The sequence below is a fragment of the Phycodurus eques genome, chromosome 7 (genome assembly GCF_024500275.1).
Source record: "Phycodurus eques isolate BA_2022a chromosome 7, UOR_Pequ_1.1, whole genome shotgun sequence".
Classification (NCBI taxonomy): Eukaryota; Metazoa; Chordata; class Actinopteri; order Syngnathiformes; family Syngnathidae; genus Phycodurus; species Phycodurus eques.
In genome coordinates this window covers 25,514,469-25,540,765 of record NC_084531.1, presented here as the reverse complement: position 1 = coordinate 25,540,765, position 26,297 = coordinate 25,514,469, and the positions used below count along the sequence as shown (strand labels likewise).

General features: G+C 41.7%; 1 protein-coding gene across 3 annotated transcripts; it reads right to left on the bottom strand.

Annotated features, from left to right (window-relative positions):
• Positions 1–26,297, bottom strand: blmh (bleomycin hydrolase). Of its 3 annotated transcripts, none has more exons than XM_061682003.1 (12): positions 26,149–26,297; positions 22,823–23,020; positions 19,740–19,849; positions 19,469–19,610; positions 17,569–17,657; positions 17,392–17,484; positions 12,411–12,566; positions 12,164–12,322; positions 12,027–12,094; positions 10,621–10,738; positions 10,274–10,340; positions 1–4,156 (listed from the first exon to the last, which is right to left on the bottom strand). In XM_061682003.1, the coding sequence occupies exons 1-12, from the start codon at positions 26,156–26,158 to the stop codon at positions 4,008–4,010; spliced, it is 1,359 nt and encodes a 452-aa protein (XP_061537987.1). In that variant the 5' UTR covers positions 26,159–26,297; the 3' UTR covers positions 1–4,007. The 3 variants fall into 3 exon arrangements, with proteins under 3 accessions (XP_061537987.1, XP_061537989.1, XP_061537986.1); XM_061682005.1 differs by lacking the exon at positions 1–4,156 and adding an exon at positions 4,191–5,598; XM_061682002.1 differs by lacking the exon at positions 1–4,156 and adding an exon at positions 8,837–9,450.

Genomic DNA, 26,297 nt, shown 5'->3' with positions numbered 1-26,297 from the left:
TCTGTTAAAAACTGAAATATTTATTTTTTTTATCTAGAACACTGGCATGTTTTCAAATGTGAAGGATATACAGTGGATATAAAATGTCTACACACCCCTGTTTAAATGCCATGGGCTTCAATTATCAAGCTTGCGTAGAAAATATTCTAAATTCCCTCGTAGGACTGACATTTAAAATGTGTATAAGTACTAAAACATCTATTTATCAAACATGCGGACACGTCCTACGCACAACAGTAAGTAATGTGTCTTGATACAACGCACCTGTTCTAAACTGCCATGCTTGCACATGTCCTGCCATGGAACAATGAGTCCCTGCAATTTATCTTAACGGACTACAGATACCGTAATCTTCCGATATATTTGTTTTTTAGGTTTTTGCTTCGCGGTTCCGCTAGATTGCAGATTTTTATTGCAGTTCTTACTCTCTTTTACACTACAATATTATTCTTATCTATTGCTCTTGCTCTCAATATATTATGCGTTTAGGCCTGCGACCATAGCAAATATTTTAGAATACATTTTCCCATAAACTTCCATGACAAACGATAGAATTGTTGATTTGTTTTAATACCACTGATATAATGATATTAGAGCATAATAAAAAATTGTATGCATATTATAAATTCTGCTATGGTAATTAAACATATGAGCACAACCGCATAATGTTCTCTCATAACAGTAAATAAAAAGAGAAAGTGACTGACATTTTAAGCATCATTTGTTCCAAATGTTGTCATTTTGAAATATTTCTCCGTCTTTTACTCAACTTCTTTTTTGGCTATGGTGTGGGTCTGTATTGGACTGGTCCGCCAGTTAGTGATTCGTTTTAAACGATGTCACCACGATGGAGTTTGCTAGCTCCCAGGCGAGTTTGCTAGCTCCCAGGCTAGCAAACTTAATAAATAGTTAACAGTTTTTTTTTTAATAGTGTCCCAGTTGTGTGCATCTGCGGATCCAAAAGAAGTTCCGCCAGGGACTCGCTGCGTTGTGAACAGTGAGCAGCGCGCTGCGTGTTACCACAACAATGAAAATGCACTGAGTTCAGAAAAAAAGTCTCCGTTGTATTTATGGAACGGTAACCCGCCCTTCTCTGCCTCTGACTGGCTAGTACCAAAACAGGACCCGTACTTTTGGTGGATAATGATTTGCTCAAGCATTTCAACAACATACACACACACACACACACACACACACAAGCAATGCTGTGCGTCTGTGGATCCAGACTGATCATGTTTTATGCGGCTCTGCTCATTTTTATGCGTCTCAGACGTGGGACGCACCTCAAATGAGATCCCATTGAAAGACATTTTGGGGGACATGTCACTCATTGTACGTGCAGCCATCCTTGAGTGTGAATATTCTCATTAATCCTGGCCATTTCATTCTGAGGGCATTGAATCGATCGCTATGCCTGTCACAATAGCAATTTTTTAGGATGATATACTAGCAAAAACTATCAAGATTAACAATAGTATGTTTTTTTTTATACCACTGATACAATGACAGAGCATAATAATTCAAGTACATAATTTTTTAAGTTTAAGTTTTCTAAAGAATATTGAACATTGGCATTGAAATGTAGAACAATAAATATAACCTTAGATATATATATATATAAAAAATAAAAAATAAAAAAAAAGAGACTCAGGCTCTCTTCACAAAAATTGCACTTACACATTTGGCACAGAGCTAGAGGGTTATTTACCCGGTAAATAGGACCCCACAAAAAAAAAAAAAAAAAAAAAAGTATTGTAAATTTGATAAAACACAGAAGTGTTTTTAAAAAGCCTGCCAAATTTGAATTTGAAAAAAAAAAAAAAAATACAATCCCAAATAAGGCTCTGAAATCATGAAAAATAAGGGCCACCTTCGAGCCGGGGGACTGTGTGGGCGTGTCCGCTGAAGGCAATGGAGACAAGCCCTTCACCTGTCAATCAAATACGAACTAGCCTAGCCGCTAATAGTAAGCCACTTCGCAGTGGAGCTGCCCAGCTTGTCGTTGGCTCATGTCACCACAACAGTGAGAATTTATCAAGTCCGGAAAAAAACTAAAAACGATTGTGTCCATTTTATTTATCAAACTATAAATCCATATTGAAATGATCAAGACAGTCCTATCGATCGCAACTGGATTGTTCTGGTTGTCTTCGAAGACATTTTGCCTCTCATCTGACTAGGCTTCATCAGACGCGATCGATTCAATGCCCAGAGTCAGCCATCCTCAACAGGCTCGACAGTCCCTTCTTGGAGGCGCACATCCAAGAGAGCTATTCTGTAGAATGAATGAATGAATCATGCATTCCTTCAGGCGATGTGGATCATAGATTATTTGTGCATTGATTGAATGAAATCCTTTCCCATTAGCTGAATTCATTGTGTGATGGTACTTTAAATGAATTGTGGGTGCAACCTGCTCCAACTATGTTTGGGGGAAACCCATGCTTAATTTCAGCTTATTGGTGATCTCTGTATGGGAACTGGCACGGCATGTTTTGACTTAGTTGGTTGCAAAATGCCGCATGTCTCTAATCTAAAATGTCCCAGTGGCCAAAGAATCCAGGGACAGAAGCTGGATGTGCACTCGAATGGCTTTGGTGACCCTCTTAGTGCCTTATTTTTGTAGTTTCACTAGTGTACCACAATATTTTGTTTACACACATGGTCAGCAATATGCATAAATTTACGCATGTCCCCCCACGCACAAGTCCAACTTGATAAATCACATACTTTGCGCGAGAATGTTCGTACGCTCGCTTCATAAATAAGGCCCTATGTTTTTGTGATACAAAAACAATTAGACCAAGATAAATCATTTAAAAAAAAATTTCAGCCTTAAAAAAAAAAATTATAAAAATAATACTCAAACATTTTAAAGCGGGACAGTAAAAATCAACAACTGAAATTCTGTGGTTGCACAAGTGTTCACAACCTCATAACTGGTGATGTTCGTGTGGTCAGAATTAACTAATCGCTTTCAAACTCATGTTAAATGGGGCTCAGCAAATTAAAAATTTTAATTTAAGTGCTTCTGATTAACCCCAGATAAGTTCAGATGTTCTAAAAGACTTTTCCTTAAAATTCTTTAGTCACTTCTGACTGCACATGGTCCACAGAGAGATTCCACAGCAAGACAGGGATCTTATTGTTAGAAATGGTTAAAAATAATTTCCAAAGCATTAAATATGCCATGAAACACAGTGAGGACACTCAAATGGAGAAAATATGGCACAAGCGACATTACCGAGATAAGGACGTCCCGCCAAAATTCATGAAAGGAAGCGAAGAAATCTTGTCAGTGGCATTTCGCAAAAAGAAAAACTTCAAATCTCACAAATCCAACTTATGGTTCAATGAAACCAAGGTTGAACTTTTGGGCAATAATTTAAAAAGTTATGTTTGTCACAAACAACACTCCTCCTTACCAAAAGAACACCATAATGACAGTGAATCATATTGGTGACAGCATCATGGTTTGGGGCAGTTTTTCTTCAGTTGGAATTGGGGCCTTAGTCGAGGTAGAGGGATTTATTAAATGAGGCCTTAGGCACAGTGGAGGGATTTATTAACGGTTTCAAATCCATAATAAAGTCAGAGTTAGCACAAAACCTTCAGGCTTCTGCTAGAAAGCAAAAATGAAAATGAAAATCTGATACAACAGTGGAATTTTATTTGGCGTTAATGAGAGGAACTTTAAATGTCTGAGTGTGATTGGTTAATTCTGAAGCAAGCCACATCCCCATTTACTATATGAGGGTGTGCAGACTTGTGCGACCACATTACCTCAGTTATTTAAAAGATTTATTTTTTACACAATTGGGTTTTACAGGTTATAGGTCACAATAGTGGAAAAAGTTAAAATGCTTTATCTTGGTCACAGCTTTTTTAATGACAAAACCTGCCATTTGAACAGGGGTGTGTAGACGTTTTATATCCAATACATCTGAGGTAAAAGCAGAGGAGCAAGAGGGTGGAGAGGTTGAGGTTAAAAACATGGGTGTCCACACTTAGGCCAGAGAGCCCATCGGGTCCCAGGCAGGAAGTAAAACAGGCTCTTGAATCATTACCTCCAGCACATCAGGAGAGAGGAACTTCTTGTCTACCACTACCTCGTACACATACTCTGAGAACCACTCATCTGTCATGATGAGGTAACCTGCAAGGACACAGAAACAAATGATCAGCTAAATAGGGTATGTTTAATTATGAGTTGGGTCTCTCCTATGGGCATTTTCTCAGCTCTGTGATAAGCTACCCTGTTTCTTTTATAAGGGTGGAAAATAGCTTCAACTTTACAGTTTTGTGCATAGACCTCCTCCAAAGTTTAACGGTTAACAAAAGTTGAAGAAGAATTTGGGGGCCTGACCACCTTGGGCGCTGAAATGGGCAGCATGCGCACTGACCAGAACATACATCAGTAAATGGCAATGAATGGCCTGTATTGTTATGCCACACAAACACAAAAGACAGTTCATTACAAGTGCAACATAAACATATTCAACTTCAAATCATCATTAAAATATAACAACATATCACAAATCATGTGTGCTACACTACGGATGATGCAAGATGACAGTTTTTTTGGGTGCGCTGAGGTGCAGTCGTATGTATACAAATAGAAGAGTTGCGGAGTGCAGACGAATCCTTGGGGGGCCCAGTTCTGATGGTGCATGTGGATGAGGAAGTGTCCCCCAGTCTCACTTGCTGTGTCCTGCCAGTCAGAAGCTGTAAATCCACCGGCAGATGGTCGCTTGTAATTGGTTACCGATTGTAATCCACGCCAGATTGACACAGTCGTTAGCAGTAAACTGGTTTTCCATCTTTTCTGCATTTTTCTTTGCGATGTTAATTTTCTTTGTCAGCTGGTTTCTGGCCCGATTGTAACGGGCTCTGTCCCTACTCCGATAGGTGTCCTCTTTAGCCTGGCGAAGTTGGCGAAGTTTGGCAGTGAACCACAGCTTGATGTTATTGAACATGGGAAATGTTTATGTTGGTGAATACACATCTTCACAGAAACTGATATAGGATTTGACACTGTAGGTATATTCATCCAGGCTGCCAGTTGAAGTTTCAAAGACACTCCAATCTGTGCAGTCTCAACAGTCGTGAAGTTCCATTTTTGCTTCACTGGTCCACTTCTTCACTGTTTTCACCACAGGCTGCGCACATTTAAGTTTGCGCTTGTACGTTGGTTTTATGTGAATTATATATATATTGTATACATGTAAAACACTGGCAAGTATAAATGAAGCAAACTCGCGTGGCGAATAGAATGATATACATTTCAAAAACAGTGACTCCTAGTCTGGCCTGCAGTCTGTGTTGAGCTCTGTGACGTCGGTACACCATTTTTCGTTGAGATAGAAGACAAGTGCGGCCGAATGTCTGAAATTTTTACAGGTCTTTGTGAGAAGATGAAGCTCTTCCATTTTGTTGGGTAGACAGCGTAGATTTACGAGGTGAATCAACGTGAGCAGCATTCGGAATCCTCTCTGTCGGAGCTTAATTTGCACTCCTGCTCACTTTCCTCTGTGGTGTTGTCTTCGCTTCCTCCATGCTCCATTGGCTGCAGCTGCTCAGCCGGTCAGTGAGAAAAAACTGTGGATTTGTGAAAGTTGGTGAAAGAAAGTCCGGAGCATACTCCCTACTGCTTAGCAAGTCTTCCCTTGTGTAAGTAAGTCACGTAATGTCTCCAAAGACAAACGACATTAGTTAGCAGTCTACTTTTTGGTTCATGATGAACATTAGGATGAGGTGGAGTGCCACGAAGAAATCGGTGCTAAATCGAGTTTGTTAATGAGTGTGTTTAAAACAAACAAACACAGAGTCAGAATTTTCAGAATCGAATGAAAAGGAATCAAAAGAATAACATACTACGACAAGATGATACCCTGCCATATTTACTTCCTTTGTTTTACGACCGCCATTTTGAATTACTATGCATGCGCTTATGCACAGTCGTACTTCCAAGTCCTGTAGTTTATCATGAAGATGGCCATCTCCCCCAAGACAATCTCCACGGAACGAGGCATCTGATTTGCCGTGCCCGAAGAGCTGCACGGATGTTCATGACTGCGAGCACGGCAGATTAATTGGATAAGGTTATGCAGAATTCAATCAAGATGTCCTGCAGATGATTGATGAGAGCTAGTGAGCTACCACTAACTAGCTGCTAAGCTAACTAGCTGGCATAGTTGAAGTAGATGTTGCCAGCCAGGGTGAATTTACACTGGTGCAAAACAGACCACAGCCACGTTGCAGAGACGGATCCTGGTTATAAAGTAAGCCATTTTAAACTAAAAAGAAGTGTTTTGGCAACAGCTTTTTTCTGAGGTTTATATATAAAAAAGCATAATACTCATGCTTCCTTTAAACTTGATGAATCCCAAGGTCAAGATGTGAGACCCTGATGGAGAGGCTTTTGTTCAATTTGTTTTCTCTCATTCACCCTCATGTTCAGAGCGGAGAATCCCACACACAGTCAAGTTATCAAAGACAACCATTACTCAAAGAACATTGTAGTTCAAAACAATACATCAGGGTATTGTGTATGTTTCTTATGAGTGTTCATCCAAGTACGCAAATCTAGTTGGCACATTGCCTTGGTTGTCCTCAATGTGAACCCATGTGTTGGGTGAGATACCGGTAGTGCGGCGTGTGCTGATTGTCATTATTTGTTTTGAGGGAAATACCGACTGTCTACTCTCAAAGCAGAGGGAGGGCTGTGGCAGCCATCTTGCTTACCTCACAACTAGAAGCATTTAAAAGAATACAAGTAAGAAATGCAGGCCCACTGTAACAACTACATAAAATTCCCTTTTTTAATGACAGAACCAACACTTTCATTCATCTTCCGTTCCGCTTATCCTCACTAGGGTCGCGGGCGTGCTGGAGCCCATCCCAGCTATCTTCGGGTGAGAGGCGGGGTACACCCTGAACTGGTTGCCAGCCAATCGCAGAGCACATATAAACAAACAAGCATTCACACTCCCATTCACGCGTACGGGCAATTTAGAGTATTCAATTAACCTACCCCGCATGTTTTTGGGATGTGGGAGGAAACCGGAGTACCCGGAGAAAACCCATGCAGGCACGGGGAGAATATGCAAACTCCACACAGGCGGGACCGGGATTTGAACCCCGGTCCTCAGAACTGTGAGGCCTGTGTGCTAACCAGTCGTCCACCGTGCCGCCATGAACCAACCACTTGCATGGACAAATCTTTAATTAACATGCACATCAATATGATTGTGCATTCTTTTTCACTTCAAAAAGACAGAAGGTGAAAACCACACAAAATTAGAGCATAATTTGGTGTGAGACCCTAATTAACAACATAAATGAACCCATGACAAGGAAACCTTTTCTTTAGAGGAGACCATTCATTCATCTTCCATTCCGCTTATCCTCAATAGGGTCGCGGGCGTGCTGGAGCCCATCCCAGCTATCTTCGGGTGAGAGGCGGGGTACACCCTGAACTGGTTGCCAGCCAATCGCAGAGCACATATAAACAAACAAGCATTCACACTCCCATTCACGCGTACGGGCAATTTAGAGTATTCAATTAACCTACCCCGCATGTTTTTGGGATGTGGGAGGAAACCGGAGTACCCGGAGAAAACCCATGCAGGCACGGGGAGAATATGCAAACTCCACACAGGCGGGACCGGGATTTGAACCCCGGTCCTCAGAACTGTGAGGCCTGTGTGCTAACCAGTCGTCCACCGTGCCGCCATGAACCAACCACTTGCATGGACAAATCTTTAATTAACATGCACATCAATATGATTGTGCATTCTTTTTCACTTCAAAAAGACAGAAGGTGAAAACCACACAAAATTAGAGCATAATTTGGTGTGAGACACTAATTAACAACATAAATGAAGCCATGACAAGGAAACTTTTTCTTTAGAGGAGACCATTCATTCATCTTCCATTCCGCTTATCCTCAATAGGGTCGCGGGCGTGCTGGAGCCGATCCCAGCTATCTTCGGGTGAGAGGTGAGGTACACCCCGAACTGGTCGCCAGCCAATCGCAGTAGAGGAGACCAAAGGCAGCCAAAAAAACAAACAAAACAAAAAAAAACAGGAGACTATGGAGTAAAATACTGCAGCACAAAAACAGTCAGCTAATAATTACAAGATTTTTCGTAATATCTGGCTGAGCATATATATATATATATATATATATATATATATAAATAAAATGTATACTAAAAATAGCACCTTGTCCAACCCTATTTTGCCAGTGCTTAAAGTCAGAACAGAAGTGTTGCAGTGCCAAGCTTGTGCTGCAAAAGCAGCCATTAGTTCTACACAGTAGGTTGTGATAATGTTCGCCACCTTCTTTGGATCAGTTATTACAATGTTAAATGGCCCAAAAAGAAAACAATATTTTGCATCTCTAACAAAATTTATTCTAGGTTTTGTGGAAATGTCAGTTATGAACATAACATCAACTTAGAAAGCACATTGACAACCTTCCCAGAGGGTTAGCTGCTAAGGCTAAGAACATAATTTATATGTTGTTCTATTTTCAGTTCTCTTAGGTGAACGGATCAGGTATCAGGTCCATATAGCTTGTATGAGGATATCAGAAGGCAGTATTGGTTTCTCTATCATATGTAAAATGGACATGCAGTAAAGTTACTCAGCCCACATGAGGCTAGAGACCCATGTAATTGAAAATGATTACGAAAACAACACACGTTGCCAAGCTTTGGGAACAAACTATGCAAAAGTATAAGCAATTGCAGATGTGAGAGTTTTCATATGGAGGACACACAAAGTTGAAGTTCTCCTGAGAGACTTTTCATTCAGGCTCAGAGAGAGTATTAAAAGGCCTAAAGGGAGATGTCAACTTCATAAATTCATTCTTTGACTCTCTTCCAAAATCAGCTCTCATCTACATGCCTTTGCTTTTCATATCCCCTCGATGGACTCTACCTGTAGTTTGTGGCCAGTCCTGGTCTTTCCCATGTATTTCACATTCATATTCTGATCCGAAAACCTTTATACATCTGTTTTCCCTGTCAGCTTTCGTCAGCAAAACAGGCCCCCAGGTTCCCAAAAGAACAACACTTCCCTCAAACATTTGTTGTCAAAGCTTTATTAATTTGGCTCCCAAAAGGCTGGAGTGCTTGCCTTTTCTCATTTGCTGGGGTTCATGAATGCTCATGTTTTCCCAGTCACTGGTTTGTGGGTTCAGACACATCTTGTGAAAGGGTCTCTTTCGCACTCACTGTACATAGTGCTGCGCTGTATGTGTGTATTGCCTGATGACACGTGAAAGAAATTCTCTCCTACAAATTTGCAGTGGAATGCCAAGGCGAGGAACAAAGAGGATGACGGGATCACAGGAAGATAAACCACCAGGATGAAAGGATGGACAAAATAACAACTGCAGACAGTAAAGTCTGGTGCGGTGGTCAGTACTTTCTGAAGAAGTATCTGGGATTACATAAAAGCATAATGACATCAGATCATGATAAACTTGGTATCCAGGCTAAATCTGAATACAATGCTTGACTTTAACTAGGGATTTACAGCTGGAAAAACATCATTTACAACATTTGTAGTCACTGTAAATGCACCACTAACAAGCATGTTGAAAGTTTGCGCCCCCGCACTTCTCACTTTTGTTTAATTTAACCCAAAGATGACAATAAATGTTTATTATGAGAAACCGCAGGTGAGAGAATGTGACAAAAGAGGGAGAAACGTCTTTGCTAAGAGAACATGGCTTTCAATAACAAAATTGGTCAACTACACAAATTTAAATATATATTGTTTAAATACTATGAAGATTCCATAACATTTAAACGCCAAAGTAATCTGTTGTCCAATGTGAGGAATTTCATTAATTACAAATAAATTCACGATTGTATTCCTTATTCAGCAGAGGTGTACTCAATTTCAGAAAGAATTATTTAACGGCAAGGTGCTGCTATTTTGTTTATGAACCAAAATGGGCTCAGCAGGTACCTCTCCAATGTCCATATGTGAACAACAGTCTCTGTGAACTGAGATGATTACAACTAAAATCTATTATTGTTTTGTTGTCATTTTGTGGGAGCTTTTAATGTGTCTTAAGTGGATGACACAGTCAGTAATTAAGTGGTGAATGGCGTCTATTTGGAAGGCAATTGTGGAAATACAGTATATTTAACAGGTTCTAAATAAATAAATAAATGGGGGGGGGGGGGGGGGGGGAAAAAAAAAAAAAAAAAAAAAAACAAAAAAAAAAGACCAAAGAAGTAAGAGTCTTGTCTACCTTTGTTCCCACGGTCATCTCCCCAGGAATTTTCCACTCTCCACTTTTTATAGCCCTCTTTTCCATCCTGAGAGAATCACGTAGAAAAGACAATGAAGAGATTAGCTGTAAATAGAGGGCACATGAAACAAAGAGTCCTGACAGCTGATGTCACTTAGAGGCGGGATATTGAGAGCACCATGGATAAACTCAGCCAATCAACAAACGGTAAAGTTGGATGCAATAAACCCTGAGTAAATGACTATGCATCTTTCTACTGTTACTTTTGCCCACGCCAAGCTGTATCTCGTATGGACCTTCTCCAGAATGGACACCCTTACCTATCCTATGCGTTTGTGTGTGCCTACCTTGTCCGTAACAGCAGTGAGGATCATGGCGTGGGTCATGAGAGAGTCTCCACATACCAGGCGCTGTGCCTTAGTGAGGTTCTTCACTGAAACTCCAAACACCAGCTCATGGTTGAAGCTGCATGTACATAAGAAGAAATTTAACAATGATGGCCTACAATCTTCAAAATAAAACACGTTGTGATCCGTTTAACTTGGCCATTTCGCTCATAAAAATAAATACACTGAACTCCCACATATTTGCAAATTATCCTATCCTCCATTATTCACTGAAAAACTCACCCGTTCAATGTTGTTGTGTTGGACCAAAACAATACAAGTATTGTTTTGCCACCTCATTGTGGCATTTTTGTGACAACGAACTATGTTGAAGTGAGTTGAGGAGTTTCATTTTGACAAAAGTATTGCTTTTCCGCCATCTTGTGGCATGTATAGGACATTATAAACAAACTATAAATTACTTGCAGATTTTCAGTGTTTGCAGGTCTTGGTTCCCATCCCTTGCAAATAGTGGGGGTTACCGTACAGGTGGTCCAAGGTTTAAGATGGTGCCGACATACAACACTTCAAAGCATAAGAATATGTTTTCGCGTGGCAAAAGAAGGCATGCTCAGTTACTACTGTTACATTTTTAATTTGAGTGGTTTATATTTAAGGCCTAGAAGTGCTTTTCATACAATGGTTAGGTTACTTTCGACCACAGCTAAGACTGTGACTTGAGTACAAATTTGGATTGACACTGTACATTGACTCCCTGTACATTCTGGTTGACTACTTAATAGGTAGTTGTCCCGACTCAATCCTAGAATAAGATTCAGTTTAGTAGAGGAAGGGGCCAAGAAGGTGCAAAAAATATTAAAAGCAAAAACAAAACATGAAGAAAGTTCAGATTACACAAAAAATCACAGATATGTTTTTTCTGGTTTTGACTGACTTCCCAATTGTTATCAACAGCCACAGGAATGAAAGTTGATCTTCTGCATCAGATATTTAGCACAAGGCTGGCTTGGCTCATTGTGTGGATTTATGCATGGCGCCAGTAACTCAGACAAATGGTGGTGCACATGAAGGGCGAGGATCAGAATTGTTCTGCTGTTCTGTGAGACAGATGCCTCATGAAGATGAGGTCTGGTCTTGTCATGTGAAGCTGCTAAAGTGACGTAGCACAAACACCATTGTGATGCAATGTCAAATTGAGGAAGGCTGGTTTACCGTTATATCTGATTTTCCATGACACTTAATCTTAACATAGTTCAACTGTCAAAAACAATAGTTGTTTACTTAGAAATTTTCAAGTGCATCTGCACTCCTCACATATACCCAGAAAATCAGATGAACCGAGACATATACATTCCTAACACGCATCTTAGAAACAGAACATTGCGCAGGATCATCATAAAACTCACACATTCACGTCGTTAATGCCCAGCTTGCAGTGGAAATGTTTGTCAACGTCACAGCCAAACCACACAGCCTAAAAGAGAAACAGGAGCCATGTTTAAAACGACAATTAACGGACACGTCATGGCTCATTTCAACTTACTTCTCCCTTCTTTATGGAGTCTGCTGCAGCTTTTTTTAGAAGCTGGATTGGTTGATTATTGTAGAGCGTCTGGCGACCTTCAACCATGTTACCTAGGTACTCCACACTGTAAAGCTTCCCATATGGGTTTTGTGGTCGAGGGTCATTCACAAGGCAGATCTAACGTCAACAAATAAGATTAGAGAGGAAAGAGCTCCCAATAGTTAGTAACTGTACCAAATGATAGTTGTATAATGGTCCCACATACTTTTTCCTGCATGTTGTATTGGGGTTTGACATGCACCCTGTAAAACTCCTGGGGGGTGATGGGTCCCACGCAATGGAAGTTTTTATCCTTGTCCCTGTACTCCCAACAGAAGGTCTCAGGCGGGCTGCCGAGACAAACGCTAGCCACCCGGAACACCTTCACAGCAAACACACAATTGGGCCAGTGATTTAGCCACAAAATATCTTCGTAATATAGTGTGACACATGATGCCTATGTGTTCAAATAGTTCAGTAGCAGAATGTTTTCAAATCCTTTCAATCATATTTTAATCAGCCCAAAGGTAAACGTTTCAAACCAGGGGTCTGACACAACAAATATACTGTAGTACTTGCCGACCATCACTGCTACTAATCCCGCCCAGTTTAGCTCCTTTTCCCTCTCTACACCACTTCCCTCCCTACACTCATTTCTTTAATTTCCCTTTTTGCTTTGGTTTGCTTTTTGTACCCCACAACCTTTCCTTATGTGCGTTGTCTGCTGTCCAATAGAATGATTTCCTGTGTGCTAAATAGAACTGTTTGGACTAGGCTGTCTGTTAATCTGGCCCTTCTAACCTCTGCTGTAGCTCTCAGGAATTTCCCCTCATGCTTTGCACTTCTCACGTCCTCTTTTTCTCCCCTGCCAGGATTGAATATATGCAACTGACATCCTGAATGATAAAAAGGGACTGAACAATTATTACTTTTTCCACACAGGGCCAGCAAGCTTTGATTACCCCCCCCTCTTAATAAATAAAATCACCATTCAAAACATTTACTTTATCAGCAGGGACAGGCTGCGGCTCACCCGCGACCCAAATGAGGATAAGTGGTATCGAAAATGGATGAGGGGGTTTTTGATGAACATTGACTATTTAATTCTTTACATTGTATTCAATTATTTTATTACTGTATGGTTTTATAAAGTACAACACTGTAGCGCAGGGGGTCAGGTCGACCAAGGAACACATAAGTAGCCTGCGGGCCCGTTTTAAATAGCTCACCAGTGATGAGACTTTGTGATTTTCTAGGACTGTTTTGTAAAAGGGATCATTTGAAAATGTAAATCCTGGAAGAGAGTTCTAGAAATAAAGTGTTGCACGTTGATATTTATCGGTTTTCCAATTATTGACAGAAATCATTAACATGATCAGTATCTTCACATAAATGCTTATCATTGGGGGATTAAGTGGTTGATGCTGCTGAATAAATATATAAATCTAATAAATATGATGCGTTTGGTGTGACCAGAGTTAGAAACACAACACAGGGACACATGCACCCCAGTTGCTTGTCATGCGCGAGTATGTAGGGAAGACGTGATGAAGACCAGGGGATAGCCACTGCCACTACATTGGGAGGGTGGACAGCATTACTTTCCAAAGTAGAACTGACGTGACACTTTGATGTTGTGAAACACATGCCCTTTGATGCAAATGCAAATTACCACCCACAGACGCAAACAAATGATCCTTGATTAACATCCGCTAAAAAAGAAAAAAAAAATACTGTATTGTATTACTTTCACTCATTGAATCCTAAACTATGAAGAAACTAAGCACTACAAAATGAAGGCTCAACTACTACTGACTACAAATGGCAAAACCTGTTCAATACAGATGTTAACATTGACCTACAATACATGAATACTTCTAGTATGATACTCATCACATGTACTTACTTGTACTACACCCATGCTATCCCACTCATTCTTTTAACATGAGCAAATCCTCCACTGCAGCTGGCCTTGAATGAAGAGTGTTTGGAAAAACAAACCACTTCCAGGTGGACTAACAAACACTGACTACCATCGGGCCCTCCTCACCAGACACGCAACACTGTGTCTGCAACTTTTGCTATTCCTAAAAGTATTTGTGTCTGTGTGTTTAAACAAGCCACATGCCCACAGCAGAACACAAAAAAAAAACAGGCATCAACAAGGCTGTTTAACAAGACGATGTGGTGTGAACATATTTCAATGGGAGACTGATTGACTGACTGCTCACTCACATGAAAATATACACTTGCATGTAAAACGTGGAATGCCACATAAAAAGAAGGCCAAAGGCTTTTAGCAAGTTTTTCATGTTTTTTGGTAAGGTTTTCTCAGATGCACAGATTTTGAAAATGTGTGTCTATTGTCCAACATTAAAAGCCTTGAAAAGCCTTGTAATGAAGCAGAACTACCATCTTCAACATTGTGACTTGCATGTAATGGTGGTGGATGGTGCAGCTGATTCTAATTTGTTTTGTTGTCACTGTATTCCGTTATGATACATAAATATGCATGTGTGCAACTGCTTGCAACAAGTGGGTGCCAAATTCCATGATACACATTTTATCCCTCCATTTTCTTATAGCGCTTGGCGTCATTAGATCTATCGAGTGCACTGGAGCTGATCCCAACTGACTTTCGACAAGCGCCGTTGTACACCCTGGATTGGTCGCCACCAAATCACAAGGCACATGAAGACAAACAACCATTCACACTCACACCTATGTGCTATTTAGAGTCAATACATATTAATATGCAACTAGTTCAGGGTGTACCCCGCCTCCTGCCCGATGTTAGCTGGGATAGGCTCCAGCACGCCCGCGACCCTAGTGAGGAGAAGCGGCTCAGAAAATGGATGGATGGATGGACATATTACTCATGGATTCTATTCATTCCATATTGAGTCTATTATTGTTTAGCAAGGACAAGCTAAATTCTCATATACTGTATTTTAATAATACAGATAATATTTGGTTTGATGAAGGCATAGTTTAGGATGTCTTCGAGACTCCAAACAAAAACTACTACTCTCGGTGAGCTATTATTTAACAGCCCCCTCTTGTGGTTAAAATGGAGCAATGTTGTGGTGGAGTTCAACCTCCTTTCTTGAGTACATCAATGGCTGCAGTATGCATTCTGCATAATCATCTTATATTAGACAACATGTAGGAGTCTTTTGGAGACAGCATTTACATGTCATGTAAAAAAAAAAAAAAAAAAAAAAAGACCCAGGGACACTCGGGTAATAATATGACATGATCCATTGACACAATCTCTGCAAGGTCTCCAAGGTCATTTGTTTTGACCCAACAGGAAAAACACCAATGGCAAGCAAGCTAGCCATCCATCAATCTTTGGCTGTCATTTAAAAAAAAAAACTATTATGATTATTTATAAAATGTGTTTGCAGGTTAACGTGCAAGAACAAGATTTTACTAGATATCCAAACAATACAGCTGCCATTTTGAAGCACACATCTTACACAAATCATAAAGCTGTGCTAAGGCAACTGCCATGAACATGGTTAACAAGCAAATCAACTAGCAAGTGAAGTATGGTCAGGGGCTAGGCCATCAGGAAAGTGTATAAAGTGACTTAATCAAAGCGACACGCACGGCGTTTGTATTGAAACATAAGATCAACGAAAATATAAAGTGAAATATCGAAGTGATGTGAATAAATAACTAGACTTTACACCGATTTTATGGGGCTGATCAGTAATTAGCATTTTATGCTGATCGACTTGAATGTCATAATTTGCCGAGCCGATCAATAACGTCATTGATCGGCTCCACAAAAGACATTTACTCCGCGTTGCCATCGTGCACAGTATATTTGAATCCAAAAGCTAGTTTATTTTTAGCCTTGTCGTGCGTCTTTTGACGTGGTATTGGAAATATCTGACGGCCAATAAAGTTATGGAAAAAAAATATATATATTTTTTTTTTATTTTATTTTTTTTAAAACATGTCGGCGGTGTGGAACAGACAACACATCTGAGACAGACAACACGTAATGCCGGATTAGACTACAAGACACATTTGCTCTTTCACGATTGCACTGCCAGACTACTACAATAAAATCTTATTGCCACCGCATCACATTGCCACCGCATCACATTTTTTACGATCATTGGGCTTTATCTTGTCAACTCAAATGCGACCGGATACACGCGTTACCGTGGCGACGACAACAAGAGTGGATCGCGTCGACTGTATTATCAGGACAAAATGGGGAAAAACGTGTGTCGGTAGTCACCGGTGCTCAGGAGAGGACGTTCGTTTAAGGCTTGCTTGAGGTATATTCACATACTTTTAATACAATACACAGGCAAGCAGAAAAAAAACTTTATGTAGCCTAGCAAGCTAGTGGTAGCACAAATGGTTGTACGTAAACATGCCGCCGTTCTGTCGAATCATGCTCTAAAGTTTCAGTGTGAGTGATGTAATTTAATTAAAAATGAAGTAATTTAATTACAGTAAGTTAGCACCCATTATTTCTGTCACGCTGTAATGTTGGTTTGACCTGACTGATTAGAATACACGATCTGACAAGAGCAGTGATTTCCAACCTTTATGGAGCCAAGGAACATATTTTACAATTGAAAACTCTCACGGCACACCAACAAACAAAATTGTCACAAAAAGTGGATACATTAATTACTGTATTTACTTCCTGCCATCTAATAGAAGACCATTCATTTGTTCTGTCTGTCACTATGCCTCACTGGCATAAATAGAGGAACAAAGATACATTATTTATTGTAAATATAATTTTTGGAGCAATTAAGTATACAAGTATATACAGTAAATGAACAGGTCATTAAAATAGACACATTCCTCCATCTTGTGATCGGATCGGTGATCGGCTATCGTTTTTTTAAACTCGCTCATCGGTGATCAGCCCCAAAAATCCTGATCGTGTAAAGCCTATAAATAACGGTCATTAAATCATAAAGCATTTTCTATAAAACAGTAGGTGTGCTTGGCACAGTCAAATGGATGAGAAAAAAGGTGTAGCGTAGCGACTGCCTAAATGGCTAAATGGTTTTTACTATTATCGTTCTGAAGTGTCATTTCTCTCTCATTCACCTTGTACCCGTCTGTCTCTTGGAACTATTCTGGAGACGCCAACCTCCGGCTTTTTAAATTGTATTTGAAATAAAGTGTTCGACACAAAGTATTCAGGTGTCAAAACAAATCGATACCTCCTCTATCATGGTGTCAATGGCGTCGGAGATTTCGGATTGAGTTGCGTCACTCTCCACCATGTTCCTCAGTTTGAAGCAGTATTCTCTCAGCTGTGACACACAAACGGTTATGCAGTAAAAGTCAAAGTTGGGTGTCTTAAGCTGAGTGAAATAAATAAGTAGATAAATGCACACCTTGTGATTCAGAATGCCATTCATTCTGCGGGAGGCCTCGGAGCTGTGTGCCTCTGGGAAGCATTTCTTTGGCATGACACCATACTTTTCTAGATAGAGGACGAAATAATAGAATTTTCATATTTATACATTTTAGTACAGCCGGGTGACTACCATATTGTAATTATATACACACACACACACACAGTTGGTACGGAAATGATTCATTTAAGTTCATTGTTTTCCACATTAATGTACACACAGCACTCCATATTGACAGAAAAAAAATAATTGTTGAAGTTTTTGCAGATTTATTAAAAAAAGAAAAACTGAAATATCACACAGCCATAAGTATTCAGACCCTTTGCTCAGTAAACCCTTTTGAGTTAATACAGCCATGAGTCTTTTTGGGAATGATGCAACAGGGTTTTCACACTTGGATTTGGGGATCATCTGCCATTCCTCCTTGCAGATCCTCTCCAGCTCTGTCTGGTTGGATGGTGAACATTGATGGACAGCCATTTTCAGGTCTCTCCAGAGATGCTCAATTGGGTTTAAGTCAGGGCCATTCAAGAACAGTCACGGAGTTGTTCTGAAGCCACTCCTTCATTATTTTAGCTATGTGCTTAGGGTCATTGTCTTGTTTGAAGGTGAACTTTCGTCCCAGTCTGAGTTCCTTAGCACTCTGGAGAAGGTTTTCGTCCAGGATATCCCTGCACTTGGCCGCATTCATCTTTCCTTTGATTGAAACCAGTCGTCCTGTCCCTGCAGCTGAAAAACACCCCCACAGTATGATGCTGCCACCACCATGCTTCACTGTTGGGACTGTATTGGACAGGTGATGAGCAGTGCCTGGTTTTCTCCACACATACCACTTAGAATTAAGGCCAAAACGTTCTATCCTGGTCTCATCAGACCAGAGAATCTTATTTCTCACCATCTTGGAGTCCTTCAGGTGTTTTTTAGCGAACTCAATGCAGGCTTTCATTAGTCTTGCACTGAGGAGAGGCTTCCGTCGGGCCACTCTGCCATAAAGCCCCGACTGGTGGAGGGTTGCAGTGATGGGTGACTTTCTAGAACTTTCTCTCATCTCCCGACTGCATCGCTGGAGCTCAGCCGCAGTTATCTTTGGGGTTCTTCTTCACCTCTCTCACCAAGGCTCTTCTCTGCTAATTGCTCAGTTTGGCCAGACGGCCAGCTCTAGGAAGGGTTCTGATCGTCCCAAACGTCTTCCATTTCAGGATTATGGAGGCCACTGTGCTCTTAGGAACCTTAAGTACAGCAGAAATTTTGTTGTAACCTTGGCCAGATCTGTGCCTTGCCACAATTCTGTCTCTGAGCTCTTCAGGCAGTTCCTTTGACCTCATGATTCTCATTCGCTCTGACATGCACTGTGAGCTGTAAGAGCTTATATAGACGGGGTGTGGCTTTCCTAATCAAGTCCAATCTGTATAATCAAACACAGCAGGACTCCAATGAAGGCGTAGAACCATCTCAAGGATGATCAGAAGAAATGGACAGCACCCGAGTTAAATATATGAGTGTCACAGCAAAGGGTCTGAATACTTATGGCTGTGTGATATTTCAGTTTTTCTTTTTTAATAAATCTGCAAAAATTTCAACCATTTCTGTTTTTTTTCTGTCAATATTGGGTGCTGTGTGTACATTAATGTGGAAAAAAATTAACTTAAATGATTTTAGAAACTATCTGCAATATTAAAAAAGTGAGACTTAAGGGGGTCTGAATACTTTCCATACCCACTGTGTGTGTCTGTGTATATATAAGTATGTAATGAGTCTAGTTCATTCCCCCCAAAAATATATTATGCTGAGTAACTCTGTAAAATTACTAATAACACTGCTGATACAATTTCTTCAAAAGTAACTTCTTCATGCTGTCACTATGCAAACTACAACTAACCAATGAGATTGACCAACATATCCCACTGTCCTCCATCATTGGCTGGATTGGAAAGAAGGAATTGTAGCAGGCGTCCGTCCATTGGCTCCTTCCTCTGTGCCGTCTCCACATAGGCATAGAGGAAGAAGTAACACCGCTCAATCTGCCGAGAGGAAAGAGCAGAAAGAACAAAAAGGTGTGCCATAACATAATAATGAAAGTTTACTTAAGTGGCACATTATCCTCTGATAATGTGGTGAAAATAAAAATACATGCACCTCAAAAATCTCACCTTATCCCAGAAAAAGAGATAGGACTGACTAAACTCAAACTCCTCTATGTTAAACTTCTTCATGAAGGGAAGTCGCATGACATTCAGACATGAAAAGATCCAACATCTTCCTGTTGAAGAAGACAATACACAGGCATATTAGTGTGGGTATGACCCTCAAATATAATTCCAATGAACCAACATCATACTGGTACACAAATGTGAGTTACAAGGTCAAATGAAAAATCTACAAAATTAAACACTGCATTATTTGTTACTATAAGAAAGTGGAGAGTACAAATACTATACAGTCAAGCCTCTAATGACGCCAACATATCGTGAAATTCATGCATGATTTTCAGCTCATTTATGTGACGGCACCAAAGAAGCGTAGCAGTAACAGGAAGCAGGAAAAGTGTCATGAGGACCGTAGTAATGGAAACGGAGCTTATTGTGACGTCGTGGTGGCAAACTAAGAAAAGAGGGATACACATCTTTGGCGTGGCTACTCAGAATAGTATGGCAAAGTCGACACGATGCAGGAAGCCATCATAAAAGAAAAATGGAATATCTGTCATGGAGTCAAACTTAGGGGTGAGAACACAATTTGTTTTTATTACAGAATAGTGAACTTTTTTTTTGTTTACTCTTGATTGACAGTAAAAATGTTAAAAAAAGCATGATGCAAAAAGTACACTCAGCTTCAGCAATCCTTCCACTCCACATTCCTACAAGCATATACGTCATCAAAGGTAAGGGGGACTAAGTTTAACTTTTACTATAGTGGTTAACCTTTTTTCTCACACTTATGATAATATTGCAATGTTACATACAACCCCAATTCCAATGAAGTTGGGACGTTGTGTTAAACAAATAAAAACAGAATATAATGATTTGAAAATCATGTTTGACCTATATTTAATTGAATACACTCCAAAGACAAGATATTCAATGTTCAAACTGATAAACTTTATTGTTTTAGCAAATAATCATTAACAGAATTTTATGGCTGCAATACGTTCCAAAAAAGCTGGGACAGGTAGCAAAAAAAGACTGAGAAAGTTGAGGACTGCTCATCAAACACCTGTTTGGAACATCCCACAGGTGAACAGGCTAATTGGGAACAGTTGGGTGCCATAATTGGATATAAAAAGGAGCTTTCCTGAATTGCTCATTCATTCACAAGCAAAGATGGGGCGAGGTTCACATCTTTGTGAACAAGTGCGTGAGAAAATAGTCGAACAGTTTAAGGACAATGTTCCTCAACGTACAATTGGGATAGGGTCATGTTTACCATTGTGTTACATCACCTTTTCTTTTAACAACATGCTGGCTTTTGAACTTTGCGGATGGTTCTTTTCCTCTTTGGCTGGAGGACACGACGTCCCCAATTTCCCCCAAAAATTTGAAATGTGGGCGGCACGGTGGTGTCTGGTTGGAGCGTCTGCCTCACAGTTCTGAGGACCTGGGTTCAATCCCTGACCCCGCCTGTGTGGAGTTTGCATGTTCTCCCAGTGTGTGTGTGGGTTTTCTCTTGGCACTGCGGTTTCCTCCCACATCCCAAAAACATGTATGGTAGGTTAATTGAAGACTCTAAATTGCCCATAGGTGTGAATGTGAGTGCGAACGGTTGTTTGTTTATATGTGCCCTGCGATTGGCTGGCAACCAGTTCAGGGTGTACCCCGCCTCCTGCCTGATGATAGCTGGGGTAGGCTCCAGCGCTACCGCGACCCTTGTGAGGATAAGCGGCTCAGATAATGGATTGATGGAATTTGAAATGTGGACTCGTCAGATTACAGAACACTTTTTCACTTTGCATCAGTCCATTTTAGATGAGCTCGGGCCCAGAGAAGCCGGCGTTTTGGCTTTTGAGGTTTTTTTTCTGATCTAAGCAGGGGCGTCCATGAAAAAGACGTTGCTTGGATGGCAGCATATGTTTTTTCAAAACCTGTATGTACCTTTCAGCATTAATGGTGCCTTCACAGATGTGTAAGTTAACCATGCCATTGCCACTAACGCATACAATCACAGATGCTGGCTTTTGAACTTTGCGTCCATAACAGTCCGGATGGTTCTTTTCCTCTTTGGCCTGGAGGAAACGACGTCCACAATTTTCAAAAACAATTTGAAATGTGGACTTGTCGGACCACAGAACACTTTTCCACTTTTCATGAGTCCATCTTAGATGAGCTCGGACCCAGAGAAGCCGGCGGCATTTCTGGATGTTGTTGATAAAGGGCTTTTGCTTTGCATTGTCGAGTTTCAAGTTGCACTTACGGATGTAGCGCCGAACTGTATTTACTGACATTGGTTTTCTGAAGTGTTCCTGAGCCCGTGTCGTGATATCCTTTACACATTGATGTCGGTTTTTGATGCAGTGCCGCCTGAGGGATCGAAGGTCACCGGCATTCAATGTTGGTTTTCGGCCTTGCCACATACATGCAGTGATTTCTCCAGATACTCTGAAACTTTTGACGATATTATGGACCGTAGATGATGAAATCCCTAAATTCTTTGCAATTGTACATTGAGGAACATTGTCCTTAAACTGTTCGACTATTTTCTCACACACTTGTTCACAAAGAGGTGAAACTTGCCCCATCTTTGCTTGTGAATGACTGAGCAATTCAGGGAAGCTCCTTTTATACCCAATCATGGCACCCACCTGTTCCCAATTAGCCTGTTCACCTGTGGGATGTTCCAAACAGGTGTTTGATGAGCATTCCTCAACTTTCTCAGTCTTTTTTGCCACCTGTCCCAGCTTTTTTGGAACATATTGCAGCCATAAAATTATAAGTTAATGATGATTTGCTAAAAACAATAAAGTTTATCAGTTTGAACATTAAATATCTTGTCTGTATAGTGTATTCAATTAAATATAGGATGAACATGATTTGTAAATAATTGTATTCTGTTTTTATTTATGTTTAAGTCCCAACTTCATTGGAATTGGGGTTGTACATGTTAACATCCCCCCCCCCACAAGTTAATAAAGCTTTTATACAGGCCACAGTTTGACGTGGAAGGATTACTGCAACTTCCATTATTTCGAGCTATCTATGTGTATAAATCAAAACCCCAGATAATAGAATGAAATAACTACCTGAGTTTTTTTGGTTAGTGACAGGCTTGCCCTCTGTGGGGATAGCATGCTGAAAGATGTGTACCGTATCCTGGACAGTCTGCCGGTGTAGGCAAACTTCCAGCGGGTCGATGCAGGTTGACACATTCTGGGCTAACAGGTAGCGGGGCTCAGCCTGCAGGCGCTTTAGAAAGGTGGCAACCTTCTCCTGACTGAGACCTGGAGGAGCAGCAAGAGGAGAAGATTAAGTCAAGGAGCAAAATACTCAAAAGAATGATTAAACAACACTTTTTTTTTGGGGGGGGGGGGAACTTCACTGCAGCAGTGCTGTATAATTAGAAGGAGATAATTCTCAATATTCCAAAACCCTTGACTCATCTGAACACTTAACGAACGCACACTCTCCACTTAAGGTCTAGTTTATGAGCACTCAAGCACTGAGATATCACAATAATGCTTGGAAAATTTCCAGTCAATACTTATAAATCAACAGCACTCCCTATTTAGTTAAGACAAATATCTAGCGCTTCTAATGTCCTACCTAACTCAAGAGATTCTGGTGGACATTCAGATGTATACTGAAGACAATAATAATGGGAGGCTTCTTTAAACAAATGAAAGACAGGCTTTGCAAAGTACGAAACTGCTGTAAACCATCCATCAACCCATCCATTTTCTACCGCTTATCCGGGTCGGGTTGCGGGGGCAGTAGCTTTAGCAGGGACGCCCAGATTTCCCTCTCCCCAGCCACTTCATCCAGCTCTTCCGGGGGGATCCCAAGGCGTTCCCAGGCCAGCCGAAGGACGTAGTCTCTCCAGCGTGTCCTGGGTTGTCCCTGGGGTCTCCTCCCGGTGGGACGTGCCCGGAACACCTCACCAGGGAGGCGTCTGGGAGGCATCCGAATCAGATGTCCCAGCCACCTCATCTGGTTCCTCTCAATGCGGAGGAGCAGCGGCTCTACTCTGAGATCCGCCGTCTGGAAGTCTTTCTCCATGGCCTCACCGAACTCCTCCCATACCAGAGTTTTTGCTTCAGCGACCACCAGAGCTGCATTCCGCTTGGCCAGCCGGTACCCATCAGCTGTCTCAGGAGTCCCACAGGCCAAAAAGGCCCAATAGGACTCCTTCTTCAGCTTGACGGCATCCCTCACCGTTGGTTTCCACCAACGGGTTCGGGGATTGCCGCCATGACAGGCCACCTTACGGCCACAGCTCCGGTCGGCCGCCTCAGCAATGGAGGCGCGGAACATGGTCCACTCGGACACGATGTCCCCCGCCTCCCCCGGAACATGAGCAAAGTTCTGTCGGAGGTGGGAGTTGAAACTCCTTCTGACAGGGGATTCTACTAGACGTTCCCAGCAGACACTCACAATACGTTTGGGCCTGCCACGTCGGACCGGCATCTTCCCCCACAATCGGAGCCAACTCACCACCAGGTGGTGATCAGTTGACAGCTCCGCCCCTCTCTTCACCCGAGTGTCCAAGACATGCGACCGCAAGTCCGATGACACGACCACAAAGTCGATCATCGAACTGCGACCTAGGGTGTCCTGGTGCCAAGTGCACGTGTGGACACACTTATGCTTGAACATGGTGTTCGTTATGGACAATCCATGACGAGCACAGAAGTCCAATAACAGAACACCGCTCGGGTTCTGATCGGGGGGGCCGTTCCTCCCAATCACGCCCTTCCAGGTCTCACTGTCATTGCCCACGTGAACATTGAAGTCCCCCAACAGAACAACGGAGTCCCCAGCGGGAGCGCTCTCCAGCACCCCCTCCAAGGACTCCAAAAAGGGTGGGTACTCTGAACTGCTGTTTGGTGCATAGGCACAAACAACAGTCAGGACCCGTCCCCCCACCCGAAGGCGGAGGGAGGCTACCCTCTCGTCCACCGGGGTGAACCCCAACGTACAGGCGCCGAGCCCGGGGGCAATAAGTATACCCACACCTCCTCGGCGCCTCTCACCGTGGGTAACTCCATAGTGGAAGAGAGTCCAACCCCTCTCGAGAGGACTGGTACCAGAGCCCAAGCTGTGTGTGGAGGCAAGTCCGACTATATCTAGTTGGAACTTCTCGACCTCACACATCAGCTCGACCTCCTTCCCTGCCAGAGAGGTGACATTCCACGTCCCTAGAGCCAGCTTCTGTAGCCGGGGATCGGATCGCCAAGGTCCCCGCCTTCGGCCACCGCCTTCGGCCACCGCCCAGCTCACACTGCACCCGACCCCTATGGCCCCTCCCACAGGTGGTGAGCCCATGGGAAGCTGTTGTAAACCGCTGCTTAAAAATAGTACCACTCCAATAGAATTGTGGTGCAGGGGCTAGTGTAAGACTTAAAAGTGCTGGGGGCTCTAAATTGGGGAACACCGAGATAGCCAATGGAAAAGGGAGGGTTTGACAAACTGACATTGTGCAGAGCAATTAAACATCGAAGGGAACATTGACTAGTTACGCATGCTGCCAAAAACAATATGTGAAGGTATGAACTGACTCAACAAGTGGTTTGCAATGGCAAGACGCCAAGCAGAGAGGTGCAGAGTGACTTGCAACTTTCCAAATACAGGTTTTGCCACTGCCTCCATATTAGCTGGGCACTTTATGATGCCAACCACTTAAGGGATTAAATAAATGTTAGTTGTTTTTTTTTTTGGGGGGGGGGGGGGGGGGTGTAGCCCGCCTCTCACCCAGTTAGTTGGGATAAGTTCCAGCTGACCCTAATGAAGACAAGCACTATAGAAAATAGATGGATAAAATTAAAACCCACACACTGGGATGTGCAAAGGTTCATGCGACTATAACGTATGTACAATGCATATGCAAAGCAAGAAAAATACATCTGTGGGTGAGGTGTAAATCCACATGATCTTATAGACAGCCAGAAAATTCTGAAGTTAATTGAATTCTTAACTATTCTATTAATTTACTGGAGCCAAGTTAGCAACAACAACAACAAAAACGACTAAATGTGTTCTCATGAATGAACTTAATGAACACATTTACAAAACACGAAATAAATGCATTCATTTCACAAATTCACAGATTGACGGCTTCTATACCACCAACTCCACTAGAAAAGCAAAAAACAAAACGCTGAATAATTTCAAGTTTTTGTCATCAACTGTGTCTACTTAAAGGCTGATATTGTTCTTCTTCTTATTATTATTATTTTAATGGTATATTCGCCTTAACAATACAAAGCTGTGAATGTAACTAAAACAAAGCCGCCGTGTTTGATAGACAAGCTAGCTCGAGGAATGCTAACTTAGCCGATTAGCTTCCTCAGTGCCATGCTGAAGCTGTCAAGCACTTGGGCACGCAAACGTGACAAAGCAGCAGTAAACTTACCAGCTTCCATATCTTCTCGGACCTTGAAGAGCGTTGTGTGGCTCGTGGAAGAAGAAGAAGAAGAAGAAGAAAAATCACCCGTTGTTCTTTGTTGACGTTGGACACCAACAGTATGTCAACGAGAAGGCAAGGGTGCACTCGTTTGTGCG